At 48.8% G+C, this 18,148-nt stretch overlaps 1 protein-coding gene across 1 annotated transcript; it reads left to right on the top strand.

Moving 5' to 3' along the window:
* Positions 1-5,679: 5,679 nt before the first annotated feature.
* On the top strand, positions 5,680-14,830 carry LOC131267544 (uncharacterized). The gene is made up of 2 exons (XM_058270449.1): positions 5,680-11,870; positions 14,782-14,830. The coding sequence occupies exons 1-2, from the start codon at positions 5,680-5,682 to the stop codon at positions 14,828-14,830; spliced, it is 6,240 nt and encodes a 2,079-aa protein (XP_058126432.1).
* The last annotated feature ends 3,318 nt before the right edge of the window (positions 14,831-18,148 follow it).

The following is an 18,148-nucleotide window of genomic DNA, read 5'->3' as shown; positions in this document are numbered from 1 at the left end:
AGAAACCAAAATGTTATCTGGAAACTTTTATCACCAGCAGCACTGAGCGCGAGATGGAAAACCTTTGGTGCAACATGGTTGCAATCGGTCACCACGGAGAGTCATGGTGCATTTTAACTTACACACAATCACACACAAACACGTGTTACAGCAACGCCCCTTTGCGAAAAAAGAAAAAGTCACGGGAAGCGAAAACAAATGCACACATTACATTACAGAACGGCACACGTCAAATATGTACTTGAAAAATTGTGACTTCAGGCGATGAGAAAAAATGATCATTTCTATGGCCTTCCCTTCTAGTGTTCCATTGTTTACTCTTCCCCCCTCCCGCAATACATACGCCAAGCCTCTGCGGCCGGTGAAGGCATTTATTTACAACCGGATATCAACCGGACACAAATTTCCCGATGGAGTTGACCTGTGACCGAGTCCTAGTGTGGTGTCCTAGGATGGCGTCCCTAGGATGGTGGGTGGGTTTCGGGAAGGTCACCCTCGCCCCCAACGCCCCACAAGGTAACGGTAATTAAATGATTGTTTTCTTTCGTTTTTCGCCACGTGAGCGAACGGAACTAACTGTCAAACGGCAAACCATCACTTCGCAACCCGGTGTGTGACATACACACACACACACAATCGATGGATAGCGTTTAATATTTAATCAGTTTGCGCACGCGGCAAAATGAGGGAGCTTGGGAAAATTGTTACAAAAGTGTCACAATTTCACCCCACTTTCTGGTTCGATGGAGTAATACAGTGAAAGTTTTTCTAACCGCCCCTTAACATCGGCACTTGTCAAAATGTTGGCTCAGTATTGTTTTGATTGGCGGAAGTGTTGCCACAGGGTTCACGACAAGTTTCATGTTTCAAGCAGGTGGCCCCATTTTGTTTAATCTTTTTCTTCTGCCCTTTCTAGCTCTGCTACACGATATGATTTCTTCAGAGCAATGTAACTTCATTCTTGTCTGGTGGGTTGACTTTGTCGAACAAATCGAGAGTTATTGTCCAGACCGGCAACGCATAGTTGATTGCTCAAGCGAACGTATCAATTTAATGATGATGATAACCCACACAACGAAACTCGAGGGTTGACAAATGGAGCCATGTTTCCGTCAACGACCTATGTTTTCCCAGCGACCTTTGTTGGAAGGTTACAAATGAACTCTTTTTTTCGAATGATTTCAATTTAATGTTGTGCTCATTTTTATTATGTTTATTTTTCCTTGAAAAAGCCTGTAGAGCAATTGAAGTAATTATTTATTGTATAGTCATCTTTAAAAGCGCGCGCAAATTTAAAAAATCCACTCAAATTCAATGCTCCACATAACACACATTCATTCGCTCTCAATATAACGGAACCAGTTCTAGGTTAATTATCAAACCTCCGCTAAGTAGAATCCGGCGTGCATCCAGTAGTATCCAAATGTGCTCCTTCTGTTGGTGGTTTCTAAGGCTGCCAACAACCAGATCGTCATCTTCCTCATCCGGCAAAGACAGTTTGTGCACGAACGAGGCTCGAAAAGCGTCACATAGCGTAAACATTGGCCTTTGAAGCGACTGGTAAATCGGTGAGTGCGTGTCTTAACAATTAGCCACGATCGTCACGGTTAACTTGCGGGAAGAGAAGTACCGTACCGAGGCGCTTCGCCTCTATGACTAGCTACTTTTTCCACCACATTTATGTTCTATGCTTCCGTTTCCTTTTTTCTGCTCCGTACACAAACGAATGCAGATTAACAACTCCGTTTTCCCGTACTCGGAGACACAGCAAACAAAAACAAACTAGATCACCAAACTGCGGTGCTGTGCTTGTAATCCCAGTTCTTTTTCTCCTTTCGACACAATGTTTGTAAGAATCATTATCATCATTGCTTCACGGTGTGCTTGATGTGGTCGACATTACTGTAACTGCCGCACATATGGGAAATTTACTACGAATGTAGATCAAGTAAATGTTTGCACCGATTGATATACGATCAATTGAATAAACACCACTGGCATGAAGTTCAACTGTAAAAAGATTACTACAGGAGAGCATGAAAAAAAATCATTGTGGAACTTGATGAGTTACAATTTTGTTGAAGTACCTATTATTGTACCATTGAAATGTTTTTAGTCCTGTTTCATTTGTGGAAAAACGCAAGATTACTCAATGGTAGCCATATAAAAAATACCAAGACAGAAAACGTTGGTCTTGTATATCAGTAGAAAAAAAATCCTCTATCCAATCCCTTATTTCTTTGTACGGAAATTCCATAGAGTCAGCGCTTGGTATTCCCTGGTCGTCCTTTGAGAGGGAATAGAAATTCATCTTCCAATCTGTTTCACTCCTCCCACGTCGCTTTCCAACGTTGGAAAACGTAAGTGAAAAACAAAATTACAATAGAAACCAACCCTCCGTTGCATCGTTTGAACACACGGCATTGTGACAAACAACATCGTTCCAGCACGAGCTTTACTAGGACCGAGATAGGGAAAAATGGGGCAGAACGAAGTTTTGAAACTATCCACATTTGACGTAAAGTTTTGGATATTCATGTCTATTTTTCAAGACACATTTTTCTGGTTCGCTTGTCAATTTGTTCGTTTAGGTTTGACTGGTTCTTCAAATGCCCAACAAGCCATAAACTATTTTCGCCAGGTATTGCCCTGTCATCCCGTATTTTTCCAGGATAGCGAAGGGAGGTTATTATCCTTTCACTATTGCTCGGACAAATGGATCACTCGTTGCGTGGCTGGTAAGGGTGAAAAACACTGAATAATCCATGCTCACTAGCACTCGGGCTGCAAGCAGTCCCGTGTGGAGGACATTTGAAGGATAGAAACAAGGAGAAAGGGCGCGCGTGGGGGGGCATCAGACCCCATCAGACTACCAACCGGTGTTCCGGTTCCCTCCTTGGGACCGCGATGTACAATGGTGCGGCCTCGCCTTCGTGCCCAACGCCGTTACCTGGGCCGGCTGTCAGTACAATTTATTAAATTCAAAGAAATTATTGATTTCCTGCCGCCATCAGGGAAGCGAATGGGTGGGTTGGTCGGTGGGTGGAGGGGTAGACAGCTACGGAAGTCTTTTTCTTCGCCACCCTTCGTCTCGTATCCTTTTCCCTTTCGGGGTGCGTCGTGCTTCCGACCAATACCGATTGATCGAATTTTCTCTTTCGAAACTGTGTTTTTCCCTCCGCAGCCCTCGCAGGACCAAGGTTTCGGATGTTCTGTGGCAGTATTTCGTAGCAGTTTATGTGTGCGGCACTGCCGTATCCCCTCATTTGGGGCCGGTGGGAATAGCTTTTTAATCTCTTCGTACGTTTCTACACAAACCTGGAAGGCAAGCGTTCGCCACCGGGTTTTCATTGTCGTTTAACGACAAACGTTTTGCGGGAATGGGTGTTCCAGTTTTTCCGAGTTCCAAAAATCGAGGCCTTATAAATTTCATTAACATATAGGTCACTGATCGAATGTGCGTCCCGTCTCGGTCCTGGGCCAACAACGGGAAAACGTGCGCTTGAATGTTGAAGTTGGAAAATGAACCATTAAAGGATTGCTTGAAGCCCTTCTCTGCTTCATAAAATCTTCCAACGTTCCAACCCCTCGGCTGGTTGTAGGTTTTCGAAAAATCTGTTTTCCTTTTTCTCCACTCCCAACAAAGAATATTTTAAAAATTTCCCTGCATAGGTATCTGCTTTTTTTTAACGTGCGCATTGTTTTCCTGAAGAATGTCCCGAAGCTTCTGTCATGCGGTATTCTTTTAGTACGTTTTGTGTGCGTGTGTGAGAGTGTGGTTTCTTTTTTTATGTCTGCCACATGCTTGAAAGGCTTCCCTCCCTTCCCTTGCGCGAGCAATGCGGGACCACCACTTTCCACCGCATCGGGTTTTCCACCAGCCGAACGGCCGAGGGGAAAGTCATCACTTTTGCATGACATTTCCAGCTGGCCCGCCATCAAACGCGTTCGTCGATATGGTGTGCCGGTTTTAGTTACTCCTACTTGCATCGTTTCTATCCACCCCCTCGTGGCTTGCCCTCGTTTTTCCTCCACCCGCGCTGTAGAACGCGATGCGCGGCCATGTCGGAACATTTCTCAGCGAAATCGGAAATTAGCACTTCCGCTGCCGCCAGAACGTTGCCCGTTGCCTCGTGTTCGAAGACCGAAAAAAAAGCCTTTCCATGCATTTGGTGTGCTGTGTGTAACGTAAAGCCGGCGCTAGAAGAAGGTAGAATTTTCACCGACAATCCGTCATGTTCGATGGTTACGTAGTTCCAACCCCAATGTTCCACCGTCTGCTGGAACCGTGGAAAATGTATGTTAATATGCCATTTCCGCGATCGATCTTACCGATACGGCACGCGGCATGCAGTGGTCGGAAAATCCCACCCATCTCCCCATACGTTTCCACATCCCTCTCTCCGTACCGTCAAAGAGGTTCATCCGGTTGGTCATATGCAAAGCATTTGCAGCAAGCACGCAACAACGAAGTGATTCCCTTTGTGTGTATGCTGTAGTGTATGATTTTTCCTACCATTTTCCCCGCAACCACCGGGGACCGTTTTTCGAGAGGAGGTGAGGAGAGTGTTTGTTTTGAACTGCCTCATTTTCTACGCCTCATAAACATTCCAAGCACCTGTTTACTGGTCATTAAAATGCGACCAGCTTCTTGCGCTTTTCTTTCACACACACAGCGTTGACATTGATCTAGATTCAGCTATTCTCAAACTTTATTGTGTACGAAATAATTTTCGATAAATTGAATTTCTTCCAAATCGTAGAAGAAAGAAAGAACTGATGAGAATTTCTATTGGAAAAATAAAATGCAACTTTGAGAAGCACTGACAATATCTCGGGATATGAACCCATTTTTCATACAATGTATTTATTTTCCTATGAGGTTTATTGATTAAAATCCATCGTTTAAACCACCATAATCACTCACTCTTTCGAAAAACGATCGAAACAATCTCCTTTCCGCGATAATGCATCTGTGTTTTGCCGTGCGCCATAAAGCACTATTGTCTAAAACGTTCCATTCTAATGAGTGTGTAAGCGCTTTTCCCCCAACACCCAACCAACAACTCTCGACCGCAGAGCACGCAGCCCACCCTAATACCCAGTTTTCCATTGAGTTTCCTTTCGTTGGTGGCCCGAGGTCGAGTAATTATTCAAATATATGTCAAATCAATTACGATGAATAATGTACGCGCCCCGCACGGGGAACGTACAGTGATGGGCCTGAATGTCGGTAGGTGGTTTCCGGTTCCCTATTGTCCGACTGCATAACCGGTACCTCCGATAGAGCATATGTGGAGCAGTGAAAGGGCTATCAAGAATTGTTTTCTGTACATTTTTTTTCCACCCAGCCAGTGGGGGGAAATGGGCTACCGGTTGATGGAATGACACGCTCAAAACAACGGGAAAGCGAGGCTGATAGTAATGGCTAGCCACAAAATGGCCATCCATTAGGGGCGAACGTCAGCGACACTTTATCGATTGGGGTTTCCCGTGTGACGACGAAGTAGTAGACGAAGTGAAGAAAAGTGAAAGCAATCGTCCTGACAATGAATCGTGTTTTATAAAAAAGACAGACTTTTCCTTTTCCTGTAAATTCAAATCTGATGGAGATTTTCTTCTCTACATCTTCTGCAGAATCGACTACTTCAGATGAATCGCTAGCTGCCGCTTTCGACAATGGAACATCATGGTGGGCTGTTTACGGACATTTCAAACAGTTTCCCGGGCGCCAGCGCTCTGCCGAGCACGAATGTGAAATATCACCTTCACAACCCACCCCAGATCCCTCCGCAGCCCCCTCCGCCGCCGGGGCCACCCTTAGGGACGCCCACCCGGCATCAGTACCACCAGTATCACCATCCCCATCCCCAGCAGCAGCAGCAGCAGCATCAGCAGCTGAGTGCGCATCATACGCAGCACAGTAGCTCCGGTTCATCGCAGTCACAACAGTCGGTTGTGGTGGGATCGTACGGCCAGCAGACGATCGTGCACCAGCAGTCGCCAGGAATTATTCACCAGAGTCATGTTGTCCAGCAGCAGCAGCAACAACAGTCGGAACAAGCGACAACTCAAACGCAACACCAACAACATCACCTCGAATCATTACACTCGACGATAAACGGTGGAAGCACCCTGTTTACGGACCCGCACGCAGTTGGACTGTTCGGTGATCCGGCCAGCGGAGGTCAGAGCAGCAACAACGGGAGCAGCAACACTACCAGCAACACCACCAGCAGTAGTAGTAGCAGCAGCTACAGCTCCAGCATCACCAACAGTTCGCGCAAGTTCGAAACCAATACCGGTGACAGTATCACCTACAACATCAACAACATCAACACGAACATCGTGAACAACATAAGCGGCGGTCAGGGAGCTCCTCCGGCGATCGCAGCGATCTCGAATGGTGCTGGCGGGACGGTCGACTTTCTTGGCGGTGGAGTAACGGCGACGCAGTACGGCACGGGTGCCTCGATCGCCCCAAACGGCGGGAGTGGTGGTGGTGCTGGTGGGGTGCAAGGTGTCAGCGCTCCAACGATCATAAACATTAGCAATAACAATCACAACATTATGGCGCCTCCGTATCCGTACCACGGGCCACCTCAGTATCAGACGAAAATGACCGCCGGCGGAGGAGGTGGAGCTGGGTACAAGGAGCTAGGGAAGTATAATACCGGAATGAGCGGGGCGAGTAGTAGTGCCGGATCGGGTGGAAGTAGCGGAGGATGGACGGACTATACGAACACCCAGCATCACCACGAAGCGTCCGTCATTGGGAACTTTGAGGCGAAGAACCCAAACAAGTATCATCATGCAACGCCAGGAGCGACCGGAGTTGGAGGACGGGTAGCTGGAGGGTATCGGTATGCGTCGGAGTATGGTCCAGCACAGCAGGGTCAACCAGCCGGTATGACGGCGCACTATCCTACCGGTAGTTCTGGAGCTGGGTACGGCTTATACCATCCCGATGGAGTTCAAGCCTCTCCGATTCAACCACAGTCACAACCTCCGAGTTCTGGTGGAACTCACCCCGGGTACGATCCGTACAGTCACATCGTACGCAACAAGTACCCGAGCGGTGGGGGACAACCACCCCACATGGCCAGTGGATCCCGGCCGTCAACGATGGCTTCCCATCCTGATCTCATGTACAACGAACGATCTCAACGTTACGTCAACAGTTACACCACCGGAGGAGTCTATATGCCATCCACGGGATCGACAGCTTCAACCGGCGGTTCAGCGGGAACACACGGTACCTACTACACACAGATGGGCCCTGGCAAAGGCATGATGACGCCAGGAATGGACTACTATGGCAATAGCTTTGTGAAGCAGCTGGCCAACCATCATCCTCATCATGCAGCGCCAAATCCTTATGTCCCACCGAACCGCATGGCGTACGCTGGACAACAGAGTTCCAGCTACCATCCACACCCTGGCCACCATCATGCGGTACCTCATCCGCACCATAAGGGTGTCGTCGGAAGTTACGGATATGGAAGCTCAAATGGCTCTGCGACGACATATGACGATCCTTACCATCAGCGCGCAATGGGAGGTCGTGTGCCGCTCCCGCATCCATACCCAACGGATCCGCACCACCAACAGCAGACAACGGGTAATGTGCCTCCGTACGCTGCTCCATCCGCACCCGGGAGCTACCATCACCAGATGCAGACAGGCATAGGGTACCCGAATCCAAAGATAACTTTCAGTAAAAACATGAACGATTTCTATACACCAAACATGACTCCAAGTGGAGCCACGCAGGGTCATTATACGCAAGTCCCACCGGGTGCAACGATGGGTCACTACGGTGTGAAATATTCGGCGCAGCAGATGGTTCCATCCCAGAAGGTTAACCCACTCGGGACCGGTGCCACGGGTTTGGGACAACAGCAACCACAACAGCACCAGCAGCAAGTAGCCAAACCATCGTCAAGCTGTTACTATGACACACCAAATCCGGTGATTGACATCAATCATCCGTTGGTGGATCTCGAGGAGCAGATCAACAGTGTGAAGATCCCCAAGGGTACGGCCACTCCAACTGCGGGCGTTGGAGCACCGATATACGATACGAATCATGCACTGAACTACGACTGTCAGCAGATGTACCTGAAGAATCGCTACATGCACTCGAAGCCGATCCTCGGTCCACTGGTCCCGGCCGGTAACAACGGGTACAGCAACGGACATCAGCCCATGGTCGCTGCTGACCAACATCATCTTCGTCACCTTGCCCACCATCAGCATCACCATCCGGAAGCTGTTACGGCGTACGGTGGTTACACGACGATGGAAGATCTCGGACTAGGTCCTAGGAGTTTTGCATTGGACGAAAACCTGAAGGATAAAAGCTTACGCGACTATCTGACCAGTTGGAGCGAGATGGAGGAAGAGGAAGGTGCGGTGGGATCGGCTAAAGCCTCAAAGGAAGCGAACAACAATCAAACGAACCATCAGAACTACGAGTCGTGCAAGTACATGAACCAACAAACAGTGGGTGAACCCGTTGTGGCGTCACCTGTACCATCAGCCCCTGTAGTACATCAGGAGTCTACCGGTGAGATTGTTAGTGCCGCGATGGACACCCTAGCTACACCGGACGTGCCACCGCAAGTACAACCCCCAGTTCACACGGGGGTGATCGTCGCAAATACGCAGAGTGCCGGTAACCTACCGGACATACTGGCGGACATCGAGAAACCGGCAAAATCGGAAGAAACGGGAAAAGATGGCGAGAAGCTGTACATTCTCGAAACGTACGATGTGCCACAGTCGGAACTAAACAAGTACAAACATCTGAGCGTAATTAACGAGCTGCCGAAGAACGTAGTTCCGATCAACGATAGTGCAGACTCGCTGAAGTTCCTCGAGGAGATCGAATCCAACCGGGAGAAGTACTACCAAACGGAGCTGGAATCGGAGGTAGTTTATGAGGAAAAGGAAAAGATAAAAGAGGAGAAGCGGATAGACGAAGAGCCAGAGCCGTTGGAATTGGAATTGGACGAGCAGAAGCCGTCAGTCATTAAGCAGTCGAAAGAAGAGGAACCGGATGACAGCAAGGATACCATTGTAGAAGGTCGATCCGAAGCAGAGGAAAAAGTGATTCAACCGAACGTGGCAGCTAGCGAATTGCCAGTAGAAAGTCCACCTACGGAGGTTGTCAGTGAAATGTCTCCAGAAGAAATGCCACAAGATCTCTCCAAGCAGGCATCCGAGAAGGAATCGGATAATAAGATTCCAGTGGCAGAAGAACCAGTTGTTTCGGGAGAACGAACCATTGAACCGATGGAAATGACGGAAGAAAAAGAGTTGGAGAAAGAGTTGACACCACCATCATCGCCCCAACCACAACCCGCACCACCACCACCACCACCTGCAGACGAGGAAGCCTTCAAAGTGCCTCGCTGTTTCCCAAAGTATCGAAAGCGCCGCTTTTACGATTACGACATGCCACGGTTTCCCAAAATAGCTCGCCGGTCCAGCATCGAGGAATTTATCAATTGTGATATATCGAAATTCAAAGTACAAACATCCAAGCGGAACCCGAAGAGTCTGAAGCGACTTCTGCTGGACACCATCAACTCGAAGCCGTTCCGTCGCTGGGCCAAGGAGGAATGGTTTAGGCGCCCGGAAGTGCTGCAGGAGAGCGTGGAAGCCACACCCAGGGAGTCACAAGAGAAGCAGGAGAAACAGTCGTTCGATGAAGTGGAGCTTCAGCAAGAAATCGATCATCCCGATACGGAAGAAGAATCCCCGATGCCGTCCCAAGACATGGAACTCGAGGAGCCCGTAGTTTCCACAAACACCGTTGTTAACACCGTTCCATCGTTGAAGGATCTTTGCTACGAGCGAGCACTATCGTCGGAATTATTCCTTCAACCATCCTCGTTGAAAGATATTTGTGAAAAGCTCATTTGCGTCAACAAGCACCTCTACATCATCGAAGAAATGAACCCACCGAGGTTACAGGATCTGTGCAAGGCGGTTCTCAGCGAGACGAACATCTTCATCGATGTCACCGAAAACGAGGTGTGCATCATCGAGGATGACGAAACGCCCGATGAAGTGGTGATGGAAGAGGGAGAGGAGGACGGTGGTCGGGTGTTTATCGTGGAGGAGGATCGTGGATCCATCGCGGATCTGCTGCGTGAGAGCATACAGCTACAGGAGGAGGATCTGGTAGTGATGCGAACAGACTCCGGCGAAGAGTGCGAAGATCATGAGATCTTTTTGGCCAACCTTGCCCCAGAGGAACCGTTGGTGGGTGTACGCTCGATGCTGTCGGACAGTGAGAGCGATATATTCACCCGGGTGGAGGCGGAGATTGAGAAAATGATGCACACCAGTTCTTCGGAGGACGAAGCCGATGTTCCGGTGGCGTTGGAGCAGGACAAGGGACTGCAAACGGACGAGTCGGAACTGTTCGCGTTTGCAGAGGATGTTGAGTGTGTACAGTATGAAGAAGTGATCCCTTTGGTGGATAGTGAAAAGATGGCTGTTGAAAATGGAGTCATCAGTTCGCTCCGTTCGAAATACATTTCTCGCCCGTCCGATCAGATGAAACTTCGGTTGCGGTTGCTTCGCAAGTACCTCATCTACCAGCGTTACATACAGCTCCAACATGGAATACTCCAACGGTGTACCGTCTCGTGGAGCCAGCTGATAACCAAACGGAACTTACTGGCAGCTACGGTTAAGCCATCTCCGGTGCAACAGGACGAGGATACAAACTGTTCCGTTAGTAGCTCCAGTAGCTCAAGCTCCAGCAGTAGCTCGAGTAGCTCCTCTCACGGAACGTCTTCATCGTCCAGTTCGTCATCGTCCTCCAGTGCGTCTTCAACTGGAAGCGATGTGGAGGAAGAGAACACGATGGAGCTTGCTCAGGCCCCCGAGAGTGCTTCGGAAGAACTCTCCCATACAAGTTCGGTTCAGTTTGAAACGAACAACAATAAGGTACAAATTGTACCGGAGGAGTTAGAATTGGAGATGACTACGTCACGGGAAACGATGAGGAACTCGGAAGTGTATGATGAATCTCAATCCGATATTGCCAAACCAACACCGATGTGTGTGGACCAGAGTCCGGATCGAACCGACGACGGTGGAACCAGCAGTACCGGTAAGGAAAGCAGCCCCAGTAATACGAGCTCTCCTAGTAGCAGTCCCGCCAGCACCAGTAGTAATCGCAATCGAAGCCCTAGTAGTAGTTTCGTGGAACACCGCACGGCCTCGGAGCGACCGCGTTCGGTGATTGTGTCACCACCGATTGCCAAGCGCAAGAAGAAGCTTTCCTTCGAGGAGAGCCTGCTCAACATCGAACAAATGTACCGGAAGCCCTCCAGCCCGTCGTCCTCATCCGTGGTGCCCAGGGCGGTGGTGGTTGCCGCCAACAGTCAAGCCCGCCCCAACGTCATCGTGAACGTCGACAACAAGCGTGAGATTCCACGGAAGCTGTTTATTCCTTCGTACAAGATCTTTGACCAATCGATGGACGAGCCTCTAATGGGTGAACACAACGGTCGCCATCGAAAGGATTCTTCCGGCGAGGATTATATCGAACAACCAGGTGCTGACGTCCACAGGCAACCTCCGCTGCGCCGCACATCGATCAGTACCGAACCGACGTTTGTGAGCTCGATCTCTACTGAAGCCGACCGACGTTCGCAAGGTCTGGAACGGAGACGGTCTGCGCTAATGCGGCGTCGGAGTTGCTGCTGTTCTCCCCTTCGTTCCCCCCGCTCACCACCGTCCGTGTCGAAGGCTTCAACGAGGGTCGCGTCACTCTTGTCACCGGTGCCGTACGTGCGCTTGGAACGGAACGAATACGTGGAAAAACTCGCGGAAAGCTATCGCCGTCAGCAGAAGTGAGCTGCCCAAGGTCGCTGGAAGAACCAACCCGTGCGGCTGACTTTACACCAAGTGTAGCGTCTATTGCGACTCGCCGCGTGAAGCTAACAAAGCAAAATAGGTTAATATTCGCTTCTCACTGGAGTTTGTGTAGTCTTGTGTGTTGCATGAGCTTGACGCCGACTAAAAACGATAAGGCTAGAAACATTATACAATCCTTGGTGATTCATTTTCAATTTTACGGAACATTCCAAAGTGTACGAGATTAGGGAAGCTTGCGCCCTACACTCTGTTTCTCTTTGATGTTTTAAGCAGCCACGTGCGTGTGTCTTACTACCGGCGAAGTAACTTAATGTGTGTTAAAATTTAAGATTCAATGCACTAGGATTCATTTTCCTACATGTACTTACGCGAAGTAACGCTACGAAAAATCAAACTATGCCAGAAAGCGTTACCTGTGTTACGCATAGTGAGAGCTTTTGAGTTTGGCGAGCTTTTCATCCTCAAGTTAGCGGTTGCGATGAAGCTTCTTGTTATGCAAAGCTTTCTCACCCAAAGCTGAAGCTTCCAACTGCATTTCCCAGACAATTTCAATGCTCGAAGAAAAACCACGCCTGAATTGGAACATTTTAATTTTTGTACGATTCTGTAAAACGTTCAAACATTTTGCAACTACAAGTACAAGAGAATGGTACGGGAAAGGTTCAGTGTTACGAAAAAGTGGAACATACATTTTCTGATCTAGTCATGTGCATCGATCTTCGTTGGCGTGTGTGTGTGTTTTGTGGCATTGATGTTTTTGGAAGTTGTCGATTGAGTTTGTGATCAAGAAAAATAATGCTGAACGAATAACCATTTTAACGAATTGCTAAACTTGAAGCCGGATCTATAAGGAATGTATACAGATAATTTACACCCACCTGAACTTTAGGACACCTGCATTGAAACTTTCGTAAGTTGGCATGATTTCCATAACACTCGAAGGGCAAATGCGGTCTGCAAAAGAGAGGATACATGATTTTAGCTCGATTTCTGGAAAATTATTAATTTTAAATATCACACGTTTGCTGTTTAAGACGATTTCCGAGAACCCCATTAGTGAAGCTATAAGTTCTAAGATTTAAGATTTGTTATGCAAATATGGCATATATAAAAAGATTTCCAACAAACACACAATTGCACTGCATCTTAATACTACGACTAGGTTTAAATTACAATGCATAACAAGAATAAAGGAACCAAATAGAGAGCACGCTGGATAAGAGAAGATTGTATAAACAAAACAAAATCAGTGCCTTCAGGAAAACAAACTCGGCAGCATCAGAAAACAGCGCGAGAATATTAATGCGTATATCTGGCGTGTTTGCGCGTGCAGGACTAGAACGAACACATTAAACCCCATACCAAATAACTGCAGATAATCACGGGTCGTGGTGAACAAAACAAAACAAATTCGCGCGGCAGCGGATAATTTACGGATATTAGAAGATACATCTTATCGTAATGTAGCGTTCGATAGCATAAGAAAATCAAAACCAATGGAAAGGTATTTTACAGCATTTGATAAATGACGATTTAGAAAAACGGTCTGTTGAGCAAACCTTGCTTTGGATTGCCGAAATGTTAAACCGACTATACATACAGTGTGAAGCTTATATTGTTAACGGCGAGTCAAACACGTGTGAAAGTATTTTAGTGAAACTTTAAAGACAGGAAGTGTACCCATCCACACGCAAAATGCATTCCCCGCTCATTCCTACCTTCGTTTAAGCGTTCGCGTATTGTTTTCCGATTAAAGATTGTTGTTCCTGCTAATAATAAGCATAAGTATCCCCATCCAGCATCCAGAAAAAAACGTTTAATGGCGTATGGTAAACTATATATGTGGTGTTGTTGTAGGACGAATTAAGTTTTATCGTTGGATTTTTCCTCTTTTTCACGGTTTGCGCAGCGAAAACAGGGCAATGTATGAATGTAAGTTATTTGTGTTTTAATCGAAAAGAAATAAACTAAGTTGTTTTTGAATGTTGATTGAACAACAAAGCCTTTCGTTTTTGACAGCATTATTGTTTCGCATCCGAAACACAATACTATTTCCGGTTAGAGTTTCGAACGCGTCTATCATCAACAACTGAGACTCATAGTAATTGCAGCATCAACAAGTTTATGATAATTGCCGCTTGACTTATCACTAACAATTTGTTCCATATAAAAATAGACACATTCAGGCATATTTAAACATTAAGGCGATAATGAAGCAAGGAGCTGATTATCGCCAATTTTTTACTTTTATAGCCTTCACTGGGCAAAAAGGAAAACGTCTAGAATGAATTGGTAACTAATTACGCACTTGTTTCGGTATGTAATACATTGGGAAATATTTGATTTGTTTGCATTGTAATATTGTTCGAAAACGAATGGATTATAAGTTTATTAAATTTGAATTTGATTTCTTTTTTACACTAAAGCTTACAACTAAGTATTAACTCAAAAGGTAAATTTCAGGTATCAGCATTCCAGTTTGCGTCGTATCGTCTTCACTTCAATTTTACGTGGGAGAGTTGGCTTGCTTCGCTCGCGACGAAGCGCGATTATTGACCAACCTCTTCACCGGTTTCTTGGTGGCCAGCTTCCTCTTCACTTTCCGCAATTGAGCCGTTTCCACCTCGATGTCAGCATTTCCAGGCACGTCAAATTCCGCCGTCCGTTTCGCGATTCCGGAGGACGACGGCAACCCGATCGATTCCCCCGCAGCAATCAGTTCGTTCACCGTCACCACCCGGCCCTGTCCCATCAGCAGCTGGGTGAGAGCTCTTTCGGGATAGATTAAACTGCCGACCGACGCCTCCAGAAACGTCAGATAGAGGCAAATTAACACGGTTAGGCGCATCTTCGTTGACGCGGGAAGTAAAGGAACCGAAGAGCGGAGCGACGACGACGGCCAAGAAGCTCGGGCTACAGAGTGAGATAATTACAGCGGTCGAAGTGAGGAAGAAAACAGTCTCGGGCACTTCCTCGCACTGGCAGTGAACGTTGGGTACTGAATTATAATTCATTGACTTTTCGGTCCTGAGGGTCGTCCTAGATGGTCACCGTTATCAATCGACGAGCTGGCGGTGACCTCCGGGGTCATCATCAGTGTACTCCGCAAAGATTGGATTTACATGAGCAAGCGCAAGACGACACGTGGGAAGGTGTCTCTTTCTTCCCAGAACCGGACAACGCAGGGATCTGTCGATCGTGATTCGTCAAACACGCAACGGCTAATCGAACTTTGATTAGGATGACAAATGTGGTTACAATTCCGTCAGTCAAGTAATTGAAATAATTTTCCATCACGTGGCTGGCCACGCTTCGATTGATCTCACAGAGTTTCTGAACAAGCGATAGGAAATAGCGTCGAAAGGCAGAAAGCCATTATGAAATGAAACACAAGATGCCTTAGGACGAAGATTATTTATTGGCTGTAAAGACTGTCGTAAGTCTAAGCTGGAGGACTTGCTACATAAAGACCTATGCTTGAATGGAATCAAAGTACGCAGTTTTAAATGACCTAAAATTCGACAATAAGCAAATGCGAAACAGTCTCACAGATTAGAAAGGACGCTCATTGTTGAGACAAGCTCTAGGAGTCACCGAAATCGGAGCCCCCGAATATCTACAGGTGCGCTGGAGACCGCTAATCCCTAGTGTATATCGGATGTAAACAAAATTCCTGGCGAGTAGTAACCGCCGACTCCACCAATTCTTTTTCTTATGAAAATAAGCACATTTGGCAACGATTAGAGGGGTGAGTTTACGCCGGCGAAGCAATCGTTTCAAGGTTGCACTAATAACAGACAGCTCCCCTCCCCGACCATAACCCGTGCTCTTTGCCCAACGCACACTGGCATGCATGGCCAAGCCTCAGTTTGACGACTTTCACACCTGGCACGAAGGAAAAGACGTTCGTTCGCGTGCCGAAAACCGAAACCGTGTGGAGCAAGGGCCCGGCTGTCAAACGAGGCAGAGCGTTTAGCGGGAAAGTGTGTATCCAATTAATTTGAACCTGCGCGCTTTTAAATGGTGTGGAAGATAGGGCTTGCGTAAAATGAGGTTATGTCCCAGCAGTCAACGCCGACGAAGTCTTTACGCCACGCAGAGGTGGAGAGGATTATGTTGAAGGTGCCGTTGTGTTAAGAGCCGGAGCGCCCGGAAAGGCCGCGGTCGGGATTGGAGCGCCACCAAACGGTAACGCTACCTGCGGAACGCCGGAACCCGGCCCGGTAGGGAACGATGGTGTGGTCGCAATGGGAATGCCACCGGGGGGGATCTTGTCGCGCGGTACGTAGACGACCTGGAACAGTTTGTTGGCATCCTGGACCATCACCGGGATCAGTTCGGGCTGGGCGAGCGGGACGGCGGTGGTGGTTTCGTTCGTTGCCGGAGCGACCGTGGTGGACCTGTTCTTGCGCCGATGACGACGCTGTTCCCGCATGGCGCGCTCGGCCGCTTTCTCGGCCTCCGTCTTCTTTTTAACCGGTTTCGAATAGATGGCATGAAGCGCTGCACCCGTGCCGAGGACCAGTGCACCCTTGACCAACTCCCTGGTGAGACTTTTCGTTGGACGTGCCATCTGGAAGGTGAACGTTGGAGCTGGCACGCTGTAGACGGGGCCACTCACCGGCGCATAATAGACGGGGGCCGACGGTCCTGGTGGTGGTGGTGGAGGCGCTTGAACCAACGGCCTTCGCTTGGGCTTCTTTGGAGTTTCGGTCAAACTCCAGCCGATCGGTTTCTTCGTTGCCCGGTTCGAGGGACTACTGCTCCAGCCCCAGCCACGCTTACGACGAGTTAACGCTGGTCCACCATCTCCGGAGGGTTCCTCATCGCGACCTTTGGCCGCTCCTTCGTGGGCCAGTGTCGCCTGGACGAGGAACACCAGGTAGAGCACCGCGAGGAGGCGCATTTTAATGCAGCACAGAACCTTTAACTTTACACTTGCACAGCTGGTCACGAAATGATTGCCGGCGAGCGATCGTGGACAGTTGATATAAATTAGCGAGCACGTCCTCTGTTGGTCCCGGATTTTCGGGGGGTAATTCGCGTGCAAAATCGCCTGCACGTCCAAGCAGGAGCAAACCATAACAACACAGAGTCTTATCACTTAAATTGCCAATTACTGTTTGGAGGTCATGGCAGAGGCACCGATCACATTCGCCGAACCGATAGCAGAAACATCAGGCTGGACGCGGTTATCAGGAGCTGCCAAGAATTGCCTTGCGCAACGTTGGCGCTGCTGCCAACACAGGGACCATCTGTGCAGAGCTGCATGAGCGCCTCAGGAAGTAATGGATGTACCGTCGTTGGAGTTCTCGCCGAAACGGAGGACTTTGTGGATGCTTCTGGTTGATGGGCGATACGGGTAACTTCGAGCTCCTCCACATCAAAGTCTGGAAGGTCCACCAAAAGGGTCACCCTCCGCTTTGGACGAACATCCGATGGCGTGGGTTCGGAGGACCGCGGAATGTCGGTCGAGTCCGAATCGGCCGATACCTCGTTCGGTGGCTCGGGAGTGGAAAGTTTTCCCTTCTTCGGCCTTCTCGATGTCCGCTTCGGAAGAGGCTTTGGGGGATCCAGCGCCTTGGCCAGCTTCACGATGCCAACGTTCACGAAATCGGTGGCGATCTTATCAAACGTTACGACGGTACGGGGATTGGTGTGTCGCGAAGGGAAAAAGTCCGCTATCCGCTCCTTCAGGGCGGCCCATCGGGTAGCTAGGTTGGACTTCCGCTCCGCATGCCGCAGTCCGGGCGGGGGACGCTTGGTGATGTGCTGAAACCGTACCCGGTACAGTGATCGTATGTCCCAATCGTGCACATCGGTGACACCGAGCGATCGGGCTACGTCCTCCGCATCCTCCCCGGTGGCCTGTTCCAGTAGGCAGCCCAAGCCAACCACCAAGCCGGTGGCCAGGCACAGCCTCAGAAAGCTCCACGAGAGTCGCATCGGTTGCGGTTCAGCGATATTACGGAGCTCTTCACGGCACGGTCGCTAGAATTGCACTGGTCCTACCGAGTGGCCCGCAACGGAAAGAGGCTACAGCTGCCACTAAGCTGGCGGGGCCTTTTGCAATGGCGGCGTGCCTTTCGGCGTCAGAAAACCGGTCACGAAACCTTTTTCTCGATCGCCATTTCTCGAGCCGCGGTTACGCGCAACTGCGTCCAGCTCATTTTCGCCCCCCTAAATTGGTTGGCCTGACTCGAGGCTAGCAGGCTCTAGGTAGGCCCTCCTCTTTGCCGATGGATAG

This window comes from Anopheles coustani, chromosome 2 (assembly GCF_943734705.1).
Source record: "Anopheles coustani chromosome 2, idAnoCousDA_361_x.2, whole genome shotgun sequence".
NCBI classification, from domain to species: Eukaryota; Metazoa; Arthropoda; class Insecta; order Diptera; family Culicidae; genus Anopheles; species Anopheles coustani.
This window is presented reverse-complemented; position numbering and strand designations above follow the sequence as displayed.

What these genes read in the sequence shown, in the direction of transcription:
- LOC131267544 (XM_058270449.1), top strand. Translation starts at nt 5,680, where the DNA reads ATGGAACATCATGGTGGGCTGTTTACGGACATTTCAAACAGTTTCCCG. An exon ending in GCGGAAAGCTATCGCCGTCA is followed by an intron (nt 11,871 to 14,781) that starts GCAGAAGTGAGC and finishes AAGGAACCGAAG; the next exon opens with AGCGGAGCGACGACGACGGC.